The sequence below is a fragment of the Clarias gariepinus genome, chromosome 24 (genome assembly GCF_024256425.1).
Source record: "Clarias gariepinus isolate MV-2021 ecotype Netherlands chromosome 24, CGAR_prim_01v2, whole genome shotgun sequence".
In the NCBI taxonomy this organism is placed as follows: domain Eukaryota; kingdom Metazoa; phylum Chordata; class Actinopteri; order Siluriformes; family Clariidae; genus Clarias; species Clarias gariepinus.
The window spans coordinates 5,510,219-5,537,650 of record NC_071123.1 but is presented as its reverse complement, the minus strand read 5'-3'; the positions used below and the strand labels follow the sequence as shown (position 1 = coordinate 5,537,650).

General features: G+C 37.3%; 3 protein-coding genes across 3 annotated transcripts; 1 reads left to right on the top strand and 2 right to left on the bottom strand.

Annotated features, from left to right (window-relative positions):
* Nucleotides 1-2,064: 2,064 nt before the first annotated feature.
* alad (aminolevulinate dehydratase) lies at nucleotides 2,065-12,027 on the bottom strand. Its single transcript, XM_053486032.1, has 12 exons — nucleotides 11,926-12,027; nucleotides 10,070-10,192; nucleotides 9,569-9,619; nucleotides 6,625-6,721; nucleotides 6,401-6,536; nucleotides 6,220-6,303; nucleotides 6,019-6,107; nucleotides 5,366-5,421; nucleotides 5,127-5,214; nucleotides 4,945-5,031; nucleotides 4,205-4,334; nucleotides 2,065-2,634 (listed from the first exon to the last, which is right to left on the bottom strand). The coding sequence occupies exons 2-12, from the start codon at nucleotides 10,186-10,188 to the stop codon at nucleotides 2,576-2,578; spliced, it is 996 nt and encodes a 331-aa protein (XP_053342007.1). The 5' UTR covers nucleotides 10,189-10,192; nucleotides 11,926-12,027; the 3' UTR covers nucleotides 2,065-2,575.
* Nucleotides 12,028-12,048: 21 nt separating this feature from the next.
* tmem203 (transmembrane protein 203) lies at nucleotides 12,049-15,785 on the top strand. Its single transcript, XM_053486034.1, has 2 exons — nucleotides 12,049-12,194; nucleotides 14,895-15,785. Exon 2 carries the CDS (start codon nucleotides 14,984-14,986, stop codon nucleotides 15,395-15,397), a length of 414 nt encoding a protein of 137 aa, XP_053342009.1. The 5' UTR covers nucleotides 12,049-12,194; nucleotides 14,895-14,983; the 3' UTR covers nucleotides 15,398-15,785.
* Nucleotides 15,786-17,232: 1,447 nt separating this feature from the next.
* LOC128512582 (uncharacterized) lies at nucleotides 17,233-24,020 on the bottom strand. The gene is made up of 8 exons (XM_053485929.1): nucleotides 24,009-24,020; nucleotides 22,244-22,311; nucleotides 22,117-22,153; nucleotides 21,675-21,859; nucleotides 19,238-21,149; nucleotides 18,919-18,988; nucleotides 17,787-17,929; nucleotides 17,233-17,602 (listed from the first exon to the last, which is right to left on the bottom strand). The coding sequence occupies exons 2-7, from the start codon at nucleotides 22,297-22,299 to the stop codon at nucleotides 17,835-17,837; spliced, it is 2,355 nt and encodes a 784-aa protein (XP_053341904.1). The 5' UTR covers nucleotides 22,300-22,311; nucleotides 24,009-24,020; the 3' UTR covers nucleotides 17,233-17,602; nucleotides 17,787-17,834.
* Nucleotides 24,021-27,432: the final 3,412 nt, after the last annotated feature.

Here is a 27,432-nt window from a genome sequence, read left to right as displayed (position 1 = left end):
TTTCTAGGTCATCCCCAAATTATAAAAGAAGATAAATTTACTTAATTTGTATGGTTGTTTTCCACTTTAAACTCAGATGTCTGATTAAAAAGGTCATGTATTTAATGGTGGCCCTAAAATCCGTATGTAATATCTAAATTCAAGAGCCGATGTCTAAACTTTAATGCATTTGATGCGCACCAGAAGCTATATCATGGAAGCCGGTAAACTAAATAGAGGCAGATTTGATTTTGGTCTGCTGTTATAGTTATCACTTAGTGACCATTAATGTAAAGGGCCTTTCCCACATTCTCAGTACCAGTCAAAAGTGTGAACTTATTTCATGATCTTTCCTGACTTTTATTCCTTTTTACGTTACATACTTTGTACATAGAACGATGCTGAAGGCATCCAAAATATGCAATAATCTCCTGTGAAGAGTTGATATTGAGATGTATCTGCTACTTCTGCTCTGTAAATCCTTCATAACAGCTCTAATCTGAGGTGCTGTTTGTTAATTGGTGGTTTCTTAGGCAGGTGACTCTAAATGAACGTCCCCTCTGCAACAGAGGTACGTTTTGGTCTTGCTGTCCTGGATGTTTTCCATAAGAGCCAGTTTCATTATGGTACTTGATGGTTTCTGCAAATCGTCTTTGTCTTTCGGCTGATCCCTTTCAGGGGACGCCACAGTGAATCATCTGCCTCCATCTAATCCTATCCTCTGCATCCAACTAACTTCATGTCCTCTCTCGCTACATCCATAAATCTCCTTTAGACCTCCTGCCTGACAGCTCGGACCTCAGAATCCTTTAGCCGATATGTTCATAATCTCTCCTCTAAACATGTCCAAACTATCTCATGCTAAATATGATATTCAGGTTGACTAATCGATCAACGATTCATTCATTCGATCAAGAGTTGACTCCACTGATAAAAAAATATATAGTGTATAATTAAGTTCTTGATCCTATCCATCCTTGTCACTCCCAAAGAGAACTTTAACATCTTAAGCTCTGCTACCTCCAGATCTGCCTCCTGTCTTTTCTTCAGTGCCACTGATGCCTCTAAGCCATAGAGAATCACTGGTCTCACCAATGGCTTGAACACCTTTCCTTTCATTCTCTGTGCTACTCTTTTCTCCAACTTGCCTGCACACGCCTTTTCACATTCTTCGTTGCTTTGGACTGTGGACCCTCAGTACTTCACCTTCCCTCCTTTTTGCCTCACCGCTTCCACTTGGGTCCTTCTAATTCACCCGCAGGTATTCTGTCTTATAGCGGCTAACCTTCAATTCTCTGCTTCCCAAAGTATACCCCCACCTCTTGATAAACCTGTTATTGTAAGAACTATTCCAGAACAACTGACTGTTGTTGTTACTTAATTACATAATGCCAAATCAAAACAATTGAAGTAGAAGGTGTGTCCAATCTTTTGACTAGTACTGTATACAGTATAGTAATTGTATGCACATTGTACCATTCCATGGGTAAAGCGTTGAGAGACCAAGAATCATCAAATATTTTGATTTGGTGCATGATCACAACTGTTTAGGAATTAAATTTGGACATAAAAAATTTGGGTGGTTGAGATCCTCACTCATGTAGTGGGCGTTTTTTTTTTTTTTGTTGCATATACAGAGGATGGATTAGATTGACCAATACATATGTCTATAATTACAAAAACACTGTAAATGAGTAATGGAGGCACAGTGGCACCATGGTTAGCACTGTGACCTTGATGTGGGTTCGATTCCCGCCACAGGTCAGTGCGTGTGGAGGAGTTTGCATGTTCTCCCCTCACACTATCTTAAGACATGCAGATTTAGCATTCCCAAATTGTCCGTACTGTATGTCTGCCAACCTTGTGCCCAAAGTCTCCTGAGATAAACACTGCATGTGACATGTAAACACTTGCTGTTGTATTTATATTTTATTATAAAAAATATTGGCTAAGATTTCTATTGGGAACAAGCCTAACTTGTGCACTGAAGCTGAAATAGTGATGAAGAATGAAACATGGCATGCTGTGCTGCAAAGCCAAGTAATTTCTGCTGATTCACTACTGATTCACAGTACAGTACAACAGTTCTGCATAGCAACAGTACATTTATTGCATAAATGTTTTAAGGATCCATCCGTGACAAAAGTGCTACTGAGTGTATATTCATTATTCCATCGAAACTCAGTTACTCTCTGATCGACCTCCTGGGTATTTATGAATTTCTCATTCTATTTCATCATGTTATAGATCAAAATCATGTTTAGAACTGACACAAAAGCAATCAGACCCATAATTACATGTTTCAATATAATTTGTATAATTTTGGAAAGCTGGTACTCATAAAAAAAAAAAGAAAAAGATTGATATTTCAACATAATCAATATGAGGTTAACTATCTGTTCTTAGGACGATGTGTTAGTTTGCTATATTTATTTTTTAAGCAACATGGTTTAATAATTATACACATGATTAACATTGGACTAGAATATAAAAATCATAGTGTCAATTACAAGATTCCAGCAAATCCTCAGTTATCATTAACTCTTAATGCACTTTGGAATAAATCAGAAGCCATCCATGTGAGCGGAGCTGGACATCACTCCGTAAGCCACGTGAGCAGCTGGGGGGTGTAGTATGTGATGATGATGTCTGCTCCTGGAAATGAAAATAAAAACAAGCAGAATTCAATTTTAAAAAATGTATTTGGCTAGTTTTGTTATATGCATTGAGGTATGACACACTAACAAATGAGCCATCTTAAATTTTGTCATCATTTCCATTGCTAAGTGCCACATACGAGTGAATTCAGTCCTCTTTCTTGCCTAAAGGTACCAAAAGTACTGAACATATGAGCCACCTTTTTATAAAAACAGACTTTTTAAATTGACCACGGCCAGTTAATGTCCTTTGACAAATCAATGTTTTCTTTAGGCAAAGAAAACAGCTTCAATCTCTTGTCTTGGGAATCTCAATGTAACAGACATTATCCTATATGGCTATTTTTAATTTGGTGACCTACAAGGATAAGTCGAAAATTATCTGCACACTGGCTGTAGAATTATTTTTAATTATCTTTTAGAAAAGATACACTTTTTCCACGTCAACAAGCTTTCCTGATTCCCTTTCAAATGTTTCATGCGGAACCAAGAATGCACCTCTGTCTCTGGAAGTGAATCTTTATCCTCATAGGGCTGCTTTCAGGGGATGGAAGTCAGATGGAGATCAGGACTATATGGAGGATGCTTTAACACCTTAAATGAAGTTTTTGCAGAGTGTTGACAGCTTGGTCAGAAGTGTGTGGATGTGCATCGTCATGCGAGATCACAACACCCTTGGACAGCTGTCTTCTGATTTAATTAGAGATTTAGGCTTCAGCTCTTCAATAATCATCTCGCTATTAAACCTTTTTCGAATGATTTCGAAACATTTATAACACTTATAAATAGGACATTTATAAATGTTCCAATTCTGATCCTTGTGAATCGCAGAAAAATGTAACCAATGACCCATATTTTCCAGCTGTTGACTTTTGAACTTTTTCTCGGCCGGTGATTGAAGGTGTTTCTGTTCCGTACTCTCATACCCTCAGAGACCACAAACAACTATTTACTGCACCCTACTCATCTTTCATGCAAGTTACAAGTAGGGCATCAATCTTGTGCTGATAAATCACCAGGTCCATCATAACCTCTAGAGAATACTTCTTACTTTCACAGGCCCGCACATGTAACAGGAAACAGACACACAACCATTGTACTGCTTCAAGATGCAACTTGTAAACTGATACAAAAACATGAAGAGTATATATACACGTTATATTCCTGAGGAATTTTGAATTGAACAGGCTGTTGAGTACGAGTTTAGTTTTGTTTTTTTGCGTTCATAGAATTGTTTGTGAATGCTGATTTACTGATGTATTTTTTTTATTATTATTCTTTTTCATTTGCACCTTTTGTTATAAAAGTTAACTTTGTTAAAATGTGCAATATAAATAACCTTTTTATTTGAAGAATCAGAATTAGTATGATGGTAGTCAGTGGTTACGGAGGAACTGAACCGTTTTGAAACATTTAAATGAATACGGCTCTACTGCAAGTGTAGCTGTAATATAAAACCTTCACAAATCTTATTATACAGTACATAACATTATATCATCACATCAGATATTTTAAGTCTCTACAAGACTCAGTGAAAAAGTGTAGCTCTCGATCGCCTTTAGTCTCACCTGCCCGACGGAAAGCGGTCATGGATTCCAGCACGGCTGTACGCAGGTCAAAGGCTCCGGCCTGCGCTCCGTGCCACAGCATTGCAAACTCTCCGGACACGTTGTACACCGCCAGAGGGTGTGTCGGGTGCTAGATGGGAGGACCGCCATGTAAAAATAAAAATAAAATAAAAAAATTCCTTAGTGCAATGTGAACAGAAACATGTGGAAGGTTACAATGCTACGTCCTTTCTTAACACTGCATTGTACGTAGTATTACCAACACATCTTATCTACTGTATTAATAGGGCAGTGCATACGTGTAATGATTACAGATAAGAACTGACATTTTTCTGTACTATTTTAGAATTCCGTCAAACATTTATGCGAAAAAAGACACTGTTTTTGGTTATGTTGGTGTGAATGTTCTGATCTTTGGAAAACATAAGTAATTAGATGCTATTTTCCTAATCCCTAAACTAAAGTATAAGATTTATAGATTTGGATTTGTTATATATTTATGTATTTAATGTTTACTGACACATCTGGAAAACTACCACAGATTTAGTAGCTACAGAAGCATTAGATAAAGTTCTACGCCTTTAATGACTTTGTCATAACTTTCAGGACTTGATTTGAGACTGACATAAAATGAATACATCCTACTACAAGAGCATCCACTTAAAACAACTTTTCAGCTGATGAACTTCCCATGAACAGCATTCATGCTTGTGATTAGTGTCTGCCAGAAAAACACTTACCTTATCCTTAACCTCCCTGATGATATCGAGATAAGGCAGTCCTGGTTTCACCATCAGCATATCGGCTCCCTCTTTTACATCTCGCTCCTAAAGAATAAAGAAAACACAGGGTCCGTAAATGTAGGGTTCACAAAAAAACCAACGTTACAAAGACAAGTTTCGTTTTTACTCGATTCTCGTACACAAGCTCGCAGAGCAAGTCCTCGGGCACCGGGGGGAAGCTGGTAGCACCTCCTGTCTCCGAAAGCTGGCTTGGACTGAGCGGCATCTCTGGAAGAATTATATTAAACATTCAATTAGTTTTAAGGTGTTGAAGCTAAAAAGAGGAAGACTTGATAAAGGAGCAAGAGATCTCAAAAACTGATAAGTGGAGGAAAAAAAAAAAAGCATAATGAAATAAAATCAGGAGAATATATGATACCTAAAAGGCCCATAATAACAGGATGCAAACTTGGCACTGTAGCTCATTACTGAAACCTGGAGAAAAAAAATAGTTTTGTCAGCGTCTTTCAGATAGACATCCTGATCCATCATTTTTAAAAGTTCTTTAACAGCTGTAGATTGAATATTAACTTTTTTTCTTTTTTCATTATTTTTTCTCTAAATTTCTATATTTTGCTATATTGTACAAAATGTCCTTATTTGTACAGAATATTTTTATTTTTATCCTAGTTAAATTTATTTTTAATTGTATTTTTTTTTATTAATGTTTATTTCTTATCTATAAGCTTTTATTTTTAAGGTCACGGCATATTACTGCATATTGTACATTACGTACGTTATTTATTTCTTTTCTATGATTTCAATCATTTCTGAGGTGACGTGACAAAAATATATACCAAGATTCTCAAAAGCATTTAGACAATGTCAAGGTACTGTATGTAACACATATACAGGTACGCCCACACTCTTAAATAAATGAATACATTAACCAATTAATGAATTAACTAATCAATTTTTTTTTAAATTAATGCGTTAAAAAAATTAATAAAAAATATTCCCTTAAAAAGGAGATTTACTTAATATTAAAAATTTATATTTAAACATTCTTTAAACTAGATGTCTGATGTTTACCTTGTTCCCGAGACTGTTAGAAATGAGCGCTTGCTTAATGGCTGCAATCCGTCCATCCATCATGTCAGACGGAGCGATAATGTGACAACCTAGACAGATGGAGAGATACAGATGCAAATAATAATACTACTACTACTAATAATAATAATACTATAAGAGGAGAGATCCAGGTATAACAGTTCAAACCCTTTTAAAACTAACCAGCACGTGCGTATGCCAGCGCCACCTCTGCCAATCTCAGACAACTAGCTGCGTTGTCCAGGGTGCCGTCGTCACGCAGGATCCCTTTACAGGAGAAATGTGAGAAAGCGTTAGATCTTTAACAATCACCACACTGGGACAGACAGTCACTTCTTTAAACAATGAAGAAGAGCATGCTGACCACAGTGACCGTGTGATGTGTACGGACAGAGACACACATCACAAGCCAGCACTAGATCAGGAAACAGAGCTCGCAGTTTCTTCACAGCTTGAACAGCAGGAGTGTCGTCAGTGTCAGCCCCAGAGCCTCGCTCATCCTGTAAGTGGAGAAAAAACATAATAACAGGATCGTTATAAAATCCTGGCAGTGCGATATAAAAACCTGCATATTAAAGGTTGAATTACCTTCGCGATTTTAGCAGGAACTCCAAAAATCAGCACGCATTTCAAGCCTTTTTCCACAAGAGGGCGCAGCATACCTTCTAGCTTATTGATCCCATATCTGGAAACAGTTACATGTAATATAGGGTTAGTAATAGAATTCATAAAGCTGTATAATTTGTTTTAGAGGCTGTAGAAAGATAACTGTATCCTGAAATAACAGTAGAGCTGTGAATCATAGGTAGACTGTTGATTTAATTTGATTTTGTTTTCCTGAGAATTGCAATCAGTTTACAGTCTGATTTGTATCAAGCAGCTTTACTTTCTTACACGTTTTGAATTATGAAAATCTACTGAAAGTAGGTAATAAACACTGAAATTATGTGTAACTTTGATTGTTGACATGTCACGTCTTATGCAAAGCGATAATCGGTTTCTGCTCAACATTCCACTCAAGTAGGTGGCAGAACTTCTCCAACCACCCATAAACTGTAGGATAAGGAAGTGATAGTCCTGCAAAATGTGTTTTTTGTTTTCCAGGGTTGACCTTCAAGCAGTGTTGCCAACTAAGCGACTTTGTCGCTATATTTAGCGACTTTTCAAATCCCTCTAGCGACAATTTTTTTTTAAAGCGACTTGCGACAAATCTGGCGATTTTTTTCTTGTGTTACTGGAGACTTTTGGAGACTCTGATGTGTCTGTACTGACTCTTCTCAACTTGCCACAGCAGCTGCCGCCGCCGGCCCCTCCCCCGTCCCAAAGCACTCACAGACAGGCTCGTCCTCTCGCAGAAGTCCCCCCCCCAGCTGCAGTTACAGCAGGAGATGCTCACTCCTACGAGTCTCGACTGCAAATGAATTGCCCATGCGCGAATCAGTCGTTAAGTGATCCCGCCCTGGCTTGTAAGCGGGATGTAAATTAAAAATATCCTGTTCCGATGCATATTAAAAAATGTTCTTTGTCTAAAATAAATTGCTGCACAAGAATAAATCGCTGCATTTGACTCAGACAGCCTCATTACTTACCTCATCCACTGTGTGTGTGCTTCTCTGTTACTTTAGCATAAACATATAGCTCGCTAGTTCATTATGTCTCAGTCAAAACTATACTCTCAGAAATTCAGAAAGGAGTGGGAATCAAATCCTGAATTCAACAGATGGTTGAAGCCTTTTATTGGAGATAATACACGGGCATACTGCCTGTATTGCAAGACTGATTTTTATGCCAAACTTTGCGATATAAAAAAAAACACGTCAACTCAGAAACATACACAAAAGGCAAAGTCTTACAATAGTTTCACACAAAACAAACTGCCATTTATGGTAAAAAAAAAAAAAAGACTCTTCAAAAAAAGCTGAAGCCACCATGGCATTAGTTATCGCTGAACAATGTTCTATGCTGGCATGTGATCACATTGGAGCAGGTAAAGCTGCTTTTTCACACTGTGCAGCGTGCATTATGCAAATTACGTTATGACGTCATCTAGCGACTCCTAGCGACTTCTACGACAGCCAATAGCTACTTTCCTTACTGACGAGTTGGCAACACTGCCTTCAAGTGCAAAAATATGCAGTTCCTCAAATGTCCACCAGGGGCTTCAAAACTGAGTCAATCCCCATGTTAAAAATGTCCAATGTTAAAACGGAAATAAACATGTTTGCAACCTGGTTTAAAATTTTTTATAAACACAAATTAATTTTGAATCAAAACCTCACCAACAAGAGATCAATTAAATGAGAAAGCATTTAAAGATGAGAATTTTAACATGCAGGGTTCCATGGGGGGGATTGACTCAACTTTAGACATCCAAAGAACTGCAGGTTTTGCCACTTCACGCTGGTCACATTTACAGAACTGGTTTTCTGGATATCTTACATATGTAGCATAGTATCTACACGCTGAACCAGATCTGTGCGTGTTTATAAGCCTGTGTAGGCTGCCGTGTCTGAACGAGTCTTTGCGTGTTCGTCAGCAAGTACAGACCTCCTGCAGTGTTCATTTACCCAAGATACAATATTTCCCAAGAAAGCTATTCAAGCTATACACCATCTCTACATGAACAATGCTGAGTGTTTAATTGATGTATAATATACTAACTAGCAGTGTTGTATTACATACATTACAGCGTTACTTTCTGATAAAAGTAATTAGTTTGATTACTTTTCCACTGCAGAAAATGTAAGCTCCTTTGTGATTCATCATGCATGTTGTTTTAGTCAAGACCTTTATAATTATTCTACCATCACTCAGCGATGTTTAGCCCATAATCTGTTAACTACTAATACCCCTATCTCCCCTACACGGTTTGCGCAGTGGCCGTAAGTACGGTTCATAATGATTCACCGCGAGGTTATCGGGGGTGGGGCTTGTAGGACGACTTTCACACACACTATTACACACACACTAATGGATTGGGGATAACTGCTGTCTGGCTCACGGATTAAATAAAATGTCTGAATAACGGATTACATTTTTTAAAAAATAAGTTCTTAAATGGCGGACCTCACGCGTTATATTATTTGTTACATCAAAAAAGTAATTTGAGTACTCTAACGTTACTTTGTAACGCGTTACACACAACACTGCTAAGATCTAAGGAAACTAGGGATTTCGTTTGACTGTTGAAAAGTGGATGTAATCAACAGGGTGTGTCCTTTTAAAAAGAAGAACAAAAAGAATCTCACTTTTTTTATCTCAGTTTTAGGAGGGCTGGCACCGGATCCACCCAGCGCACAGCTTATCTACACTTTCCAGCCTGGACCAATGCTCAACCTTAATGTCAACCTACTCTACAACTTCAACATCTGTTAAGCATTAATAATGTTTTTTTTCCTGTAAACCTCACATTATTTGTGAATGAATTAACTATGAACTTTTGAAATAAACCACTCTTCTAAACTATATATGAATTTATCAAGAAAAATTACAATACAAGGAAATAATTAGTTTTTTTTTTTTTTAATCATACCTTGCTTGACCTGGCAGGCTTGCAATCGGTTCCACTGCATCAGGACTGTCACTGTGGGAAAACAAAACACTTATTCAGCACAAAGAAGGACGTAATAGAGGAAAGTACAGTGTTAGATTTACTCTAAACCCCCTGAAGGTGATTATTTTCCGGTAAAAGCACATCTCAGAGTGTCTTATTCCTCTTATTTTAAAGCAATTATATTTTTAATGCCTTAAAGAATATGCCACACCTTTAAATCAAATCATTTCCTTTTATGACATCAGACAGGTTAGTTCTTGTGATCGCTTACGTTACAGCAGCTAAATCCAAAAGCTTTTTGAAATCTTGTTATTCTTGCAAAAACTTGCAACAACAAGTAGTGGCTTTTTACACAGCACCTTCCATAAATGTTAAACAAATACATGAAACAACTTTACAAAAATTTCCTGCTTTTATATACATAATAGTAAGAATTCCCTACCAAAATTAGGTCTATGTACAGAAGCATGACTGCATTACGTTATGAAGATGGGGTAGATGAGATTGTCAGGCCTGAGGTCTGACGCACACGTCTGCCAGTATCTGAGAGTGGGGTGGAAGTAGCCGCTGTGCAGGATGGAGTCCGCTGCCTGGGCCATTGTCCTGCAGATCAAAACATCCTCATTCAGTCATCAATTACTCCACACGCTGCAAGAACCTATTCATCAAAATTATTCCACCAACATACACGCTTATAACTCACACCAATATCTTTTGTCCCCTCAGAACAACTTAAGCCCCAAAACAGACTGTAGCAGTGAACCTATTTTACTAACATTAGGGTTTTGTTTTGTTTTCAAATTCCATGTGCATGCATGTAAGAGAGCTTTGCTATTCAAACATACCACAAGCATCACCAGGCACACATTTGAAGTACAGTGTTAAGGTTTTACACACCTTTCAGCATACAAACATTAACAACACTTTTCTACATTCTATAAAACTCTATCTAGTCACATAATATTCAAGGTCAAGTGCGTTCAAGTTAAACCGGGACTTTTGATTATGCAGTATAACAGAACACCACAATGAGAGTAAAAACTCCTATTATTTCTCTACACAATCCTCTGTTACACCAATACGCTTAGATATCATCAAGGTAAAAGTTTTCTCCATATGCCTGAGCCACGATTGGACTATCTGCTTCACGTCTGGAATGCTGGCCTCCTAGGAACTCAATTGGCCCAAACTTGTGGAAATGATCGGGACTATACGGGAGATGTGTCAATAACTCGCATACGAGTTTTGGAATGTGAAAGTGGTGTTGGTAAATGATCATGTAAACATTTCCCACAGACAGTTTCTTGTGTTTCTTCCGCAGGTTGGCAACGAGTTATCTGTCATTTTTCAAAAATTGGCCATTTTACTCCCTGAATGTTCACGGGAACATTCTCAAACAGCCACCTAGGCCGGGATAGTCATTTGTGGACATACAGGCTTCGTTAAAACGTTTTGCACGGTTCCCTATTAAGAGTCTTATCATTGTAATGTGCGTAGAATCTTCTGTAAATGACAATCAGTTTTAAGACCTTTCATTCACATGAACTCTCATCACGAATACTGATTTGACTTGAACGCCCATGCATATCACAAACCAAAAAAAGAGGTTACAGCATTACGTAATGCAAATATTAATTTAAAATTTTTAAAAGTGTAGACTTTTTGCTACACTTAAAGATGGATTCACAATAGAGGTATAAAGACATATGTATTGATTGCTAAATGGACAATTTAATATCCCTTATAGATCGTACACAACTTTACTTAAAAATAAATACAAATGAAATAAAAACATCATGATAAAGATAAGATGTTGATGGTTTTTATCAGAAATGTTCAGACTGTTGATGCTATAAGCTGTCATACAAAAAGTCCAATGTGACATTTGTGCATTTACTATTGGAGCGGAGCGTGATACATTGTAGCATTGATTACTTTCATGTTAAGTCATGGAGATGAAGTGATCAGATAATTAGGGTCATAATTATAATATGTTTATTAACCCACTGTATGATGGCAGGTCATTGATTCTGAAAGGCACTGGCATTACATAATTAAATAAAAAAAACAATAATAATAATCATAAATGTGATTACATGACAGATATATTTATATTCAATGCATTTATTATTTTGCACACAGATTAAAACATGCCATCTCTCTGGACACAATAATGAAATAATCCACAACTTTAATTTCTTTAATACTTGTGGCCTGAGATAAAAGTCTGCTTCCTGTTACGGTGCCTATTTTTGTGCTACACAAGCTAAACCCGCTTAATAACGTATTAAATATTATAACATTTATTTAAAAATAACACAAAAACTTGGCCTTACTTCCACGTCCTGTGTGTCTCCGGCGGTGTTTTCGTCAAACTGTGTGTACTCGGTCAAACCACCTCGTGTGAATCAAATGTTAGATTTAAGCTTTTTGGTCAAACCGGTTGCTGTAATACGTCATCAGGTCGCGACGGCGCACAATAATTAGCCCCTACGCTGTATTCATCATCATTCTACCTGTTTTTGTTCTCTTTTCTCGCGTATCTGCGTCGTCGCAGTTTTCAAAAATGTAACGTTTGCGCTTTAAGGACGCGATAATTCTTTGGGTAAGACTGTCTTGTTTCTAATGTGGTCGGTTTTTTCTGTTTGTTCTGTTGTAGCTAGCTTAGCTGTGGCTAATTCAGACTATTCAACGAGACCAGCTACAGATGTGTGTATTATTAAAGAAACGCAGTGAATATGTTAACGTCGGACACATACTAATATTTAAATCGTTTTGTATTGTGGAATAAAATAAAAGTTGTACAATAAAGCAGAGGCTAAGACAAAAGCTGAAAGGAGGGGCCAGTATTTGTGAATATGACATTTATCAGGGTTGGAAATCACCATCAATCAACTCATACGATATAATCGCGATACCGAGGTCTCGATTCGACTTGTATTTTAGAAATGTTCTTTAATATTTTTATATATTTAAATTCCAAAAAATTCTAAATAAATTAGCAGATAATGTGCTCCTATCACACAGGATGCTGTGCTGCCTGCCAATGTGTGTACAGTATAGTGTAAAGTGCGCCCCCTGTCTGATTATAGAGGAATGGCAACATTTCACCACCTCAAATACATTCGCTCATCGTCTATAACGCTTTATCCTGTATACTGGGTTGTGTGTGGGCTGGAGCCTATCCCAGGAGAATCGAATCCGAACCCTGGACGTGTGAAGCCACAGGGCTAACCACTAAGCCACTGTGCCGCCACCTCAAATGCAAAAATTTAACAAAAAATGGATTTTTAAGTCATGAGAAGAACTGGATGCCGTGAAGCCACTGGATGCAGTGCCGGTCCCAAGCCCGGATAAAATGGGAGGGTTGCGTCTGGAAATGCATTCGGCGCAAAAACCTGTGCCAATCTTGTATGTGGTGGTGTCCGTGGTGATGTCCCCTTGCCAGGAGACCAACAACACAAAAACGACTGAATACATCAGCATAATACACCCCCTTTTTTCATTAAACATAATTTTTTTTAAATAGCAAAGCAAACTGGATGCAGAGCATCTACAATAAAAATAAAAACACATTTGAAAATCTGCTAAAATATAGAGATTATGTTAATAAGGAAACATTTGTGACATTTTAGGATCGAGGTTCATAATGTTTAGAGATGGAGGAAAAATCGATTTAGTTATGACCAGAATTGGCTGGGTTTCAGTTTGATCGGCCATGCCTTGTGATCTGCTGATCAGCCTCAATGATTCTGCACATTTTATGGTGTTACATTATTAAAAATCACACACAATAAAAGCCGCACTCTAAACTATTTACACTTTTTTTAATCCCATGTGGTAGGAGTGAATTATTTGCTAACTTTGTTTAAAAATTATAATTATGTTGGATGACAGAGATACCTGCTGCTCAGTTAAATGTTAAACTCTTGTATTTGAAGTTAGTTTGTATTGTTCAAATGCTAAGCTTGGTTTTTAAGTGAGACAACTAATGTTATAAGGAATAGGCGACATTTAACTAATCAATGTTTTAAAAGGTTTAAAATTGCAACAAAATCCAGAAAAAATTTAATATAGAATCTGGATATTTATAAATCTGTGATACTTATAGAATCGCAATATTATTGTGATAATATTGTATCGGGAGCTGACTGGTGATTCTCATCCCTAATGTATATTAAGCGTAGGTAGGAGAGAAAGAATGAGAGAAATGAGAGCATGCACATGGGTTTCTTAAGGGCTACAGGACTAAAAAAGAGGATGTAAACTGAAATGAGGGAGACCAAGGCCTTAAGCTGGTGGTAATTCAACATAGTGGATGCTAAACGCTGGTAAAGCAAGAAGACAAGACGATGTACTGAAACACTATCGCTGCTCTGTTGGAATTAAATAAAGGCTCTAAATTGCTGTTTAAGGCAAAAGAGTGAGATCCACAGGTGGTAGTGATGCAACTTGCAGGACTCCAACCAAAGAGGCAGAGCGGTACTAAGAGGGAACACGTACTGTAGGGAAGAGTGTGTGTGGAAGTGCCGGATAAAAGCAGAAAAAAGGTTCGAGACCCAGAGCAAGACAAGATAAAATCAGGGAAGGAAGCATTTAGCATTTTTTGTTCAGTAAGGATGGACCGGAAAAATCAGCTTTAAGTTGGTGGCGATGCAACCTGCTAGATTTCAACCGCCATTAAACAATTTAATTTGGTTCTGTTTTATTTGTATAGCGCTTTTAACAACAAACATTGCACAATCTCCAAATGCCTCGGGTTGGGTAAAAAAAGAAGAGGTGGAAAGGAATTAGCGTAGCTGCTGTTCATGATATTAGCAGCACTAGATGAGTGTGTGCATTCAGATGTACTGGAGTATGAGATGACTTGTGTGTATGCCAAGCTAAGGTGATATGTCTTTAATCTCCTTTTAAATTGTGTCCAGGTCTTTTATTGTCAAGCTAGTGGCAGTAATAGCACATCCTTCTAAATGCAAGCTGAGTTGTGAGAGCTTTTGTGTACAGTTTTTTTTAACCAATAAGTAATATCTCGATCTTATCTGTATTACGTAATAGAAAATTATCGCTCATGCAATCGTTTATATCTTTGACACACTCCATTGATCTAGACCATTTGGATACAAACATCCACATCCATAAGCTGGCTTGTTTTTAAAATATTAGAATGAACATTTTTAAAGCAGAGCTATTTATAAAAAGCCTGTAAATTCTAAAAAACCTTATACCCTACTTAGGCTTCTGAATGTATGACTGACTTTTATATCAGGAATAACCTGCTGTAATATTCTTTATCATTTCATTTCAGACAACAAAAGGCAAAAAAAAAAATTATGTTCCAGTCTTCATGACCTGTTGGCTTCACATCCTCTAAAGCGGAACGAGTCTCATCACACCATGCTTTTCTCCCTGCGCGAGCTGGTTCAGTGGCTCGGCTTCGCCACCTTCGAGCTCTTCCTCCACCTTGCCGCTCTGCTCGTGTTCAGCGTGCTCGTGGCTCTCCGCGTGGACCTCCAGTCCAACGTGAGCTGGTGGCTGGTGTTCGTGCCGCTGTTCGCCGCAGACGGCCTCAGCACCTACTTCACGGCCATCGTCTCCATCCGCCTGTATCAGGAAGGTGAGGAGCGGCTGGCCGTGCTTCGTCTGCTCTGGGTGCTCACCGTGCTTAGCCTTAAGCTGGTATGCGAGGTGCTGCTTTGCCAGAAACTAGCCGAGATCGAGCAGACACGGGACCCGCTCTTCGGCCTCATAGTCTCGCCACTGTTCGTCCTGCTGCAGCTGCTCATGATACGCGCATGCCGTGTTAATTAATATGAACACGATCGTCGCCGTTTTAAGTTCGGCGTTACTCACATAAACTTAAACGAACATTTCTGAGCCGTTATTTGCTCACGTGCAAATATTTAATCAGAGAGAGATTTGATTACAATTCAGAGTTGCAGCGTAAGTGACATTCACACGTTTTTTTCTTTCTTTATCTTTTTAATGGTTTAACTGTACAAACATGGTGTATTGTATCCATTAAAGCGAATCAGCTGTATCTGTTTGTCGTGGGTTTTTTTATGATTATTTATGAATTTCTGATGTCCTAAATGCTGAACGACAAAAGATTTAATTTCTCTCTCTGGGAATGATGTTGCTCCTGTTCTGCCTGTGTAATGACATCACTTCATTTGTATATATTGTAAATAAATCAGTATACACACTTTGATTTGTCTTGTGCTCTTTATCATTTTTCTGTATAATTTGTATTTAACCTAAACATATATATTTTTTTAGATGTATGTTTTTTTTGTTCATATTTTTTAATATTATATTTTGATTTAATGCAGACTTTGTAATTTGAATGCCATCCAATCACGGTCGGATCTCCTGCATGCAATATGTACTGGCAAAACTTTTTTGAAGTAATGTACTGTAGTTAAATACTGCCGAAAATTGCATAGATTAGGAGCACAACTGTATTTACAGCTGAGATTATTTTTAGAGAAGTTGCAGTGTATCTAGAAGTGGATTGATATATAATTAATGCTAAAAAATTTAATGCAGCCTTTTCAGATATGTCCCTACATATCGGAAACAAAAAGTGAATAATAATAGTAATAATAATAAAGTAATAGTGAATAATAATAATAATAATAATAATATAGTAATTAGTCATTCAGGCTGAGCCGAAGATTAAATAAAAGTTTTCATTAAATATAGCCAGAAGTAACTGGACTGACCGTGTGGTGGCGCTGTTATACGACATTATTCAAATGAATAAAATTTTAATCATTGTACGTATCACATGCACTTGTTTCGGTTCACTGATTCTATACATAATTACTAAGAGTCATAAATGTATGTACTCCCTCAAACACTATTATTATTGTTTTTATTATTAATATTTTATTGTTATTGTTATTTTTATTATTATAATACCATAGACTCCCTTTCTAAACTTAAAGAGAAAAGTTTTAAGTTGATTGGTTTTGCAAGACAAGTTAATGTTTATAATGATAACATAATATGACAATAATAATAGAAATAATAATAATAATAATAATGTTTAAAAGATATGTTGCAAACAGAAGCATGTTAATTACTGTCGTAATTATCCAATCAAAGGTTCTCAGAAGGCAAAAGCATTTTTTTTTTTGGCAATGCATGTTATGAGTTATTCAATGATATTCGGTGCACAAAAATGTAAATTATATTCACGGTCTTATCTTGTGTTCCGGATTACACATCAAGCTGTAACTGTAAAATAAATACAATACAGATTGATTTGTGATTTTTTAAAATCAAATTTTTAATGTTTTAATAATGAGTGCAGTCAACAGCCCTATTAGGGGAAAACTATCAATTGCTATAATGAAACTGGCTCTCACGAGGCCTGTATCAGGAAAAGAAGACCAAGAGCTACTTCTGCTGCAGAGGATAAGTTTATTACAACGATCAGCCTCAGAAACCATCAATTTACAGCACCTCAGATTCTTCTTGGAATTCTTGGAAGTGGCAGACATACAGTATTTCAACACCCATTGTTCAGGGAATAAGGAATAGACATTAGATCAGTCCAAGTCTGATGAGTCCAAGTTTGTGATTTCTTGGCTATCTCTGTTAGATGTAAAGAGGGTGAACAGATTGTGTGGTTCCCACTGTGAAGCATGGAATGATGCAGTCGAGTTGCTTTGCTGATGACACTGTTGGTGGCTGGGTGAAAATTGAAGGCACGTTTAAAGAGCATAGCATTCTGCAGGGACATGCCATCCCATCTGGTTTGCACTTAGTGGGATTATTATTTGCTCTTCAGCAGGACAATGACCTCAAACACACGTCTAGGTTACGTAAGAGCTATTTGCCAAGAAGGAGAGTGATGGAGTGCTGGATCAGATGATCTGGCTTCCACAATCATCTGATCTAAATCCGGTATTATTGAGATGGTTTGGGTTGAGTTGGAACGGAGACAACAAGAAGTTCTCAATACCTCTGGGAACTCCTTCAAGATAGTTGACTACCTTATGAGGCTGACTGAGAGAATGGCAAGAGCGAGCAAATCAGAAGGTGGCAACTTTAAAGAATTGATTGAAGAATCGTGTTAATTAACATATTTTTGCTTCTTTTGTAATTTCAATGTCTTCGGTATTAACAATGATATAATCATAATATGTTAATATTTAATGACGTAAATCACGAAAATAAAGAACGGACTTACAAGAAGAAGATAAAAAGGTGGGTCCAAACCGATTTGATCGCCTCATGTTCAGCGCTTGAAGCGTTTTCTCAGGACGCGGAAGAAAGCGGAAAAATTCCTGCACAGATAACAGCCAAGTGTCTCTACTGAAGACCCTTTATTACCTGCAAACAAATTTTGTTCTTAGTTAGTATTAGTAATACGCATGTAGTGTAATTCTTAAGCAACTGAGATTTTTAGTATAAACTTTTTTTGAACATGACAAAAAAAAACATTTCAGACTTTAAAAAAAAAATTCTAAAATTCTTTTCAGATTCGCCACATAATTAATTTGTGTGCCAAAAAAGAAAGCAATGTATAATGTAAGAGATCACCCTTTTTGACAAAACAAACAAAATAAAAGCTGCCAACAAAGCTAATTTGCATTTAGTGACGCCCACAAAACTCCATAAATGGTCATGCACAGACAGCTGGGGGTATTAAATGAGTGCTCAGGGTAAAGGCTGAACTTCTAAAAAAATAAATAATAATAATTTTGTGCCACTATTTCTTTTGACAAACATCAATCATTTTTGCTTGCTTCGATTATGCTTCAATTATTGCCAAAAAAGTTGTGACAAAAAAAGAAAAAAGAAGGGAAAAACGGTCTCCATGGGCTACATCTTAGTCCCTGATCTTTTTTTTTTTTGTTACAGATGTACTGTACAAAAGACTTCAACCACTGCTTTTCTCCATAGCCACTCCATTTCTTCATATCAAATTAAATATAGATTCAGGTAAAGAAATTTCAACAAATGTTTTACAGTAAAAGGCTGCAAAGTGCGTAAATGCGATTTAAAAATCAGTTAGTAATGTAACATCTTCAGCAGCAACCTCATTTCCCTTCTCGTCTGTTCCAAACATGAAATTTTCAGCACCATCAGTACACAGCGGTGGGAATCGAACCTGGCCGGGACTCGAACCCGGACCCTGGAGGTGCAAGGCGACAGAGATAAGGGAGACACCAGCCACATTATTACGCTTAAAGTATGACTATATATTAGTCTCAAAGTCTTCATAAACTCGATTGTGTCTGTGTTTTATATCCCTCAAAAAGTGAAAAACAAAATTCAGCACAATAGCTAGAGCTTGATGTTAGGGACTAGGGACTTACCATTCACTCCATTAAAAGAGTATATTTTCTGATGGCCTGCAGGGCCGCTCGGGTTTGTTGACCTTTTACTCTAACATGAAACAAAGAAAAAGTCCCTGTTAAAATGTTTTAAAAGTTGAGTAGAAGAAATAGTAGTGCAGTGATGAATGCACAAATGATGCTCTTTGGATTCTGATTGCTGATTGGACAGAAGGTGTTAATTATCAAGAGGATGATTGATAAATTGATAGGAGAGGTTTATGTGACATTTATCAAACGGAGTCAGGTCTTTACGCTCCTGTTAACAGCTGCTATAGCATAAGTGAAACCAGGACCTAACTGAGTGTATGGCGGGTCTCCTCCTCTTCTTCTTTTTGCCCACAGGAGGGTGAAGACGTGGGCCGGGGCACTCGTTATCCATCGCACTAGATTGGCCTTCCTGACTTCGAGTCCTTTTTGTGGGTGTGGCCAACGCTTTCATGAATTCCGTCACGAAACATGAAAGGCTGTTTGTCAAATCCCAGAGCGCGACGATTATCTCTTGTCCAGAGTCTGTTTTCAACTTTCCATTGAAGCAACTTAGCGTCTCCGTCTGAACAGGCAAATGGGAAAACGTTGACACGGTGCTCATGAAGTATCCGGCTAAATGTTTAATAAATTCCAGGGCGACGTTGTCGACTAGCATGGAAATATTACGAGCGCTACTTATTGGAGCTGCTTTCTTTTGAATCAAGTGAGAGAACCTCCTCAGAATACTTATGGCTCCGATCATACTGCTCAGAAGGGTCGAGATGGAATTTGTAAGCGGCGTGGTGCCGGTACTAGACAGCATAAACTTCAGCTGGTTTATTGCTGAGCTCGGTCTTCGAAACTGACGCTGGGCGAAGCCATGGGAGAAACCTTCGTGATCGGGGGAAGATTTCAGAACGTCATCTTCTTCCATCGATTTTTCAGTTGTCCTGACGCTTAGGTCCGCTGCGTTTACCGTGGAGAAAACGTTCCGGATCTGATCTCTCACGTTCCGGAACAGATGGAAAGGAGCTAAGATGTTCGTGTAATCTAAAGCGCTTTTGTAGTTCAGGCTTGAGTATCCGTTTTGGGTTTCGTCCCCAGACGCGGCCTCTAAACGGTCCTCCAAATCTCTTGAAAAAGACTGTGCTATATTCAAGGCTGCAGATTCCAGATATTTTATCAGACTACGTGAAAGTCTTCTGTGACTCGTCCTTTTGGTTTTACCTGGATGGAGGATCTGCACGTTTCTGATAAGGAGATCACACACGGCCTGAGAGCACGCCGACCGCCAGCGATCAGAGGACAGTTCTTGGTTTTGCGTCCTGTACACGGACAAGATCTTGCAAATCACTTGGTCCGTGCACTTGTCGATATGGAGCAGCTCCTTTTCGTCAAGGCTTGTGCTGCTGCCTTTCAGGACGTTCCTCATGGATGGATTTCCATGTTCCGATGAGTGTGTGGATGAAGACACGTCACTGTTTCCTGACACTTGGCAATTGCTTTCTGCTGACTTTTGGACCTTAAAAAGAAAAGACATGACCTCCTTCTGGACACATTTATAGGTCTCACAGGCAGCCGGGAAAAAATCATTCCGTGAAGGAAGGAGTTTCCTCGAATCGGGATTCGTCTGATCGGAGTGCATTTTTAAACCTTTCAGGAACTTCTCAGTGATTTGCGAAGCTGTCGGCCACAAGCGGACTGCTGATTCGGTGATCGCGATTTCACCCAAGGGGCCGAGACAGGGACACGAAAACCCTGCGGAAATGACTTGATCCTTTGCCTCGCGGAGGATACCGCTTATCGCGAGCACTGCCTTCTTTATGAACTTCTCATCATAAATAGTCTTCTCACTCCCACCAGAAGTCGTACTCTCCTTATCGTCGCTTGTGGAAGGACATCCTTGAATGTCCTCTGTGTGTCTCATGGCCTTCATGATGCTCCGTATGACTCGGTAAAAGGAGACAGGCTGGTCAGGTTTTTTCCCTTTTGGCACTAGGTGAGAAATACCTGGACAACTAAGCTGTATCAACTCGAGGATTATAGCTTTGGTGTATAAGGACGTAAGACCATCGGTTACGTCTGACGTTTGTTGACCAGGATCGGCTATCGCCAACTTCGGACTTTGAGTCGGAGTTTCAACGGAGATGAACTGCAAAAGTGCCTGCTTTATGGCTTCTTTGATTTGGGTCACGACTCCTTCGATGAAGCTGCATAGACAGTCACATGGGTCTTCTAGTGATCTACATTCAAGAATAAGGATTGTGCTGATTATTGTGCAGATAGGATCATATACAGTAATATCATCATTTTTTTATAATACTTAATGCTCCTTCTCTCCCAATCCATGCTTAATGTATTTTTTGTAAATATATATTTTTATCAGATATAAAGAAACACATTTGCTAGATATAATTTCATGCCCTTTTATGTAGTGTTCGTAACGTTTGTTTTTTAAATTCAAATGATCTTAATTGCTGTTCAGAAGAAACTTGGCCAATTTAGTTTAAAATCTTTAATGAAAAAATGTAAAATTGTTAAGATATTGCAACCTGAATTTGACATGGTTACGGACACTACAGATTTTTTGCTTTTTTTACGCTTTTCCCCCAAAACTGAAATGCTTTAATATAAACAACGATTTTCTAGGTCATATGCTTCTAAAAGCATCTCGATACTCATAAAGGAATTTTAATAATGTGTGTTTTAAATGATTATGATGTTACGATGATGTTATGATGGGGACATGATGTTAGTCATGGACTTACTCTTGAGACGTAGCGTGGTACGCCTGTGCACCCTGGGCAGCTTTTTCTTTTAGCTTTTCTTCCGCTTGGAGAACAGGCTCTATTCCAACGGCATCGATGATAGTGGGCAGGACGGACTCGATAACGTGAGTCGACAAGAGTTTCACCATCGACGAGCACATAATGATCATTTCCAATTTGGTGTACTTAAAAAAGAACAAAAAGACAAAATGTAGGGTCAATTCATGTAGTTGTTTTCCGTTAACCTATAGAAGTCTTTATTAATGTAAAAAAAAAAAAAATAAATACACATTTTAGAGTTTCAAAAGTCTTGAGACACCTCTGTCTCTTTGAAAGCAAAATATGAAGAAATGAGGGGACTCAAGACTTTTGGACAATGCCATGTTTAGGAATCTACTTAGCCGTGACCAAAAAAAATAAAAAAATAAAAACATCACGTTACTCTGTAGGAAATGTCCCTGGTTGCTGTGTTCCACTCCCTGAAATGATGTTAATTGCAGATTGTAAGTCATTGTTTTTAAACATTCAATTTATTTAAATAATAAATTACAGTTTCTAAACAAACATACTCATCGCTGAGACCAAAGATGAGGTCTCTGATGTCTTTGAAGATCTTCACCTTCATTTTGTTGTCTGTCTGTAGAAAGAAGTGGTTCAATCGTTAATGCTGTAATCAAACCGGATTAGTTTGATCATCTTAGTTTCAAAGCAGTCAGCTGGTCCAGCTCTTACAGAAATACAAACGAAACATGAAAAAAAAAATTCATCCACGTCATGATATCAAGTATCGACAATACCTTATAGATTGATTTAAAGACTGCAATTTTGAAAAAAAGTGAAAACTTTTATCTGAATGGGTGTTTTTTACGGTGGGGGAGAAGTGCAAAACAAAATCACGGATAATAACAAATTCAAAAACAAAATAACAGAACCGAAAAAACAAAAGAACAAAGCCGGAATCAAAACACGGAATTCAAAAACAAAATAGTAAACAAAAACAAAAACAAAAACTAAACTAAAAAAAGAAAAATCAGAAAATACATATACACATAAAATGACATATTCAGAAACAAAATAACAGAACCGAAAAAACAAAAGAACAAAGCCAGAATCAAAACACGGAATTCAAAAACAAAATAGTAAACAAAAACAAAAACAAAAACTAAACTAAAAAAAGAAAAATCAGAAAATACATATACACATAAAATGACATATTCAGAAACAAAATACCAAATTAGAAAACACGACAATTCAGTCAAAATGGAAAAGGTAGGTATAGTTTGCGAATGGAATTCTAACAGCCGATTGGACGAGACATTTGCCTACTGTATGCCTATATAAACCGTTATAAGTGTTTCCGGATTTTTCATTTTGTTTTGGTTTTGTTATTTTGATTTTGGATTTCGGAGTCTCTCTCAGGTGTGATGCTGAATTTCTCCATCTCCTTTGTTCTTGCTTTCTCTGGAAGCCATAAATACTTAGCTGTAGCTGCTTATTTCTAGTCAAATATTAGTAACATTGCAAGCGAAAAGTGTCTTGTTAAATGTATTTCTTGGAAAAAAGCTAAATTCTCTGCCAATAACGGGAGACGATTTTCTGCTTGCATTGTTAGTAACATTTGATTTAAAAAAAACCCTTAATAATCTTGATTAGTTGGTATCGAAACGTTTTGAGACTAGTTTTGTAACACAACAACAAATGGCTGCAGGCGCAGTCACAGGGAGCCCCGACCTTCATAAGTCAGTGTGCCAAAAGACATCGTCCTGTGTACACCGGGAGCTGTGTGTAATCAGGCCACATGCAATTACATCACGGACAGCAAGTTAGAATAAATCGCAAATGCAAAATACTGCATGAAACTGGGCAAATCTGCCACTGAGACGTTTGACATGATGGCGGTGATTTGATGTGTTTTGAGAGGCACGTGTGCTTCAAGAGTGAAAGAACATCACTGGAAGATGACGGGTGATCAGGAAGACTGTGTTTATATCTAAAGTGTGAGTGACGAGCATTGGTGGATCAGTGGAAGGTTTCATGCCTGAGATGCGGAACGCCCAGGTTCAATTCCCATTCTGGACAGGGTGCCAATCTATCACAGGGCAGGGCACACACATACTACGGGCAATTTGGGAATGCATGTCTTTGGACTGTTGGAGGAAACCGGAGTACACGGAGGAAACCCACCAAGTACAGGGAGAACATGCAAACTACTACGCCACCGTGCCGCCGCAAGAAATTACTCCTTAGGATAATTGTGTAAATGAGTTAAAATATGATCACTTTTACCGCTAAATTAAAGTTTTACCACTAAACAGGAGATGAGACACAGCCTACCTTGAGGGCCGCTGAAAGGCTCTGATGTTACATCCCTTATGACATCATATGACAGAATCATAATACAGAGAACAAAGTGCATACATGTTGCCATGGCAAGTACTACAATGCTTATAATCCATATCACAAAAAATAAAAAGGAAAAGGTTGATCTAGATCTTTTAAATGGTGGGAGGAAATAATTAAAACAGGGGGACAATGTAAGGATTTTACATTTTGTTTGGGATTTATTTTTATAGTCCAGCTTTTCAATTTTTTTAAGTGCATGTAGTTTGCATCAAGTTTTAATAGCAAATTTAAGTCAATTGACGAGATAAAAATTTTAAATGCTGTTTTTCAGTTTTACCACTAGAGAGCGCTCTGAGACTTTAAATCTCACTAAGCGGAGGCGGTAATAGCTCATTGGCGCCATCTAGAGGAGAAATTATTCATGAAATACATTGTAGAACTGGAATTTTTAGAATGTCTAACCTTAAAACCTGATTAAAATGTGATGTTTTCTTTATACAGAAAATCTTAAATAAATATTTAAAATCTGACTCTGATTTAAGTTTTTCAGCTCAGACTAACTTTCAATCAAATGTAATGTTAGATTACCTTCTGTAATGTTGTTACCGTCGACACACCCGAGGTCTGTGTGCATGGAGTTTGCATGTTCTCCCTGTGTTTGGTGGGTTTCCTCTGGGTACGCCGGTTTTCTTCCCCAGACATGAGGTTGGGCTAGTTGGTGTCCCAAATTACCCGTAGTGTTTGACTGATTGTCATACTCACAAATTTCCAGCCCCAGCATGCCTGTAAAATGATTGACAGGAGGCACGTCTGAACACAAACAAGCATCCTGGACTAGCTGTCAGTTTTACAAACAGATTGTTTCAGGCTAAGGCCACAGCAACCTGTCCTGGGTGTACACGCCCATTGTGTCAATCCATCACATGGCACGCAAATACACACATATTTATTCCACACATTACTGGACTGTGGGAGGAAACCAGCATGCTCAGAGGAATTCTTGCAAATGATTTGAAAGTGCTCAATTTAATTTACCCAATGATTTAAAGTTTATTTTTTGTAGATATACAGTCCAAATTTTGCAAGTTGATAGGCTGAAAAAATAAAAATTGATGGTGCAATGGATTGATCTGAGTTTTTTTTCTTTTTTTTTTTTTCTTTCTTTTTTTTTTTTAGCTGAAAATAAGTTTCGACCAAACCTTTGAACATAATTCAATCCATACATCATCTGTTGCTCTTTTAACAAATAATCATGTGTGTAATATTTTTGAGCAAGATATCTAAGAAATTTTAGTCTTTAAAACTTAATGAGCATCATTATTGTTATAACAGAGCGCTATTCCGGAAACATGCATCAAGATATGATGTGAACAGTGAACCTGAAACATAGCTCTGAATAAAGATAAGACTCAGTTTTTTTTATTTAATAATTTTAATAAATGACATGCATGTTTGACTTTCCAAGACACAACAATCAAATATTTAACCTCAGATATGTAAGTGTTATGACAATCAGATATGTAAGTGTTTCCAAGGCATTATTTTTTTTTAATATGATAGACTGCATTTAAGCATTTTACTGCATATTGTATTGTGTATGACTGTGTATGTGACAAATAAAATTTTAATTTTAATTTGAATATGTACTAGTTAGCCAACACAGCATTAAAGGCCATTTATGGTGCAAAGATAGATTGATAGCAATGCAGAGTGTTTTGCATGGAAACACATCATACACAATCATACATTATACATCTGCATTATATAGGATCTACAAACATTTACCCTTCACATATATAAAAAGTCACTGTGATAAAGACGCTTTAAGAAAATGGGGCCATATAGTAAAGTTTGTGTGCAAGCAGATGCAAAAAAATTAAAAATATTATTCAAAACACAAATTTCTCGTTTTATTTTATTTGCTCCCTCGGAGTGATCCTGATCCCAGATAAAGTAAATCTTGTCTATTTATTGTGTTGTTCTTTATAATTATTTTTTTTCTGAATTCCTAATTCCTTTTCTGAGCCTAAATTCATTCATACTTAGATGGTTTATGACTGAAACCCCTATACCTGGTCAAATCTACTGCAGTTACAGTAATGGATGTGGCAGGTGATGACACAATAGTGGATTCTTGTTGGAGATGGATTCAGCATGTAATGTAGTCCTATGACACTGGAGCAGAATAAAAGATTGCCATTGTGTACTGATTAAATAAATAAATGAATGAATGAATGAATGAATATTGCTGTGTTTTTTCCAGGATAAATATATAAATAAACACAGGGTATGAACATTTTATCATACAAAGATATGCAAAATTTAATTATAAAGATTATAAAGATAAATAATATTTTAGTCTAATTATGCCAAGAGCTGCCAACATTTTTTTTTTTTGTGTGTGTGTGTGTGTGTGTGTGTGTGTGTGTGTATAATGACGTGCTGTGTAGTATTTACAGATTGACTGGTTTCCTGTGTCATCTGAGAGCAGTGTTTGGTTTGGAGCAAAGATAAAATAGTTTTAAGCAAATTGTTTGATTTTGAAAAGAAGTCAAAGGTTTTGTGAATGAAGCTTAAAGTGTGAGTTTTGTGTTCGCTGTTTTAGTAAAGAAGAGGGGATTTTAGAGATTTTTTAAAATCAGTTCAGGAAATGTCTAATGGCCCAGGCCCAATGTGGGCTATTACAGAAATTTTAAACGAACAATTTCCTGTTTTTTTTTTTTTTTGAGTTACGTAATAATTACATATAAGGAGTCTGAAGTGCCTTAGTTTTTTATTGTCACTGAACTTTGGCTGGATGCTATTTATGACTGGCCATGTTGTAGGCCTCCAGCCTATTGTGTAAAACCCACAGCTGTATAAATCCACGTCACCACACCCACAAGCTGGAATAGACTCTCTCTCTCTCTCTTTCTCTCTCTCTCTATCTCTCTCTTTCCCTCTTTTTCATTTCCTGACATTAGTCAGGTTTAAAAGAGGATATATCCTATTTTAATAATATAGTTAGAAATGTTGCTGTAAAAAGGTTAGGCTATACCACAAGCCAGGTCATAATAGTCTATTTATATTTATACTGCTTCAATGAATCTTATTACAACTAGATCATTTAAGATATTTTATTTCCATTACTTTGGCAAAGCAATATTCTCATATATTAGTAATTAAGATAGTGCAGTTTTATATATATTTATTTATATATGAAATAAATATAGTATATATTTATTTATATGTATATAGTCAATGAAATAATTATAGTCAAATATCAGTAAATCCAAGCATACCTACATACATATGTGTGTGTGTGTGTGTGTGTGTGTACACTTGTGCTTGGATTTATTGGCATTTGTGGGTATTTTTGTGCGTGTGTGTGTGTGTGTGTGTGTGTGTGTAAATAAAACGCATTGACTGAAGAAGG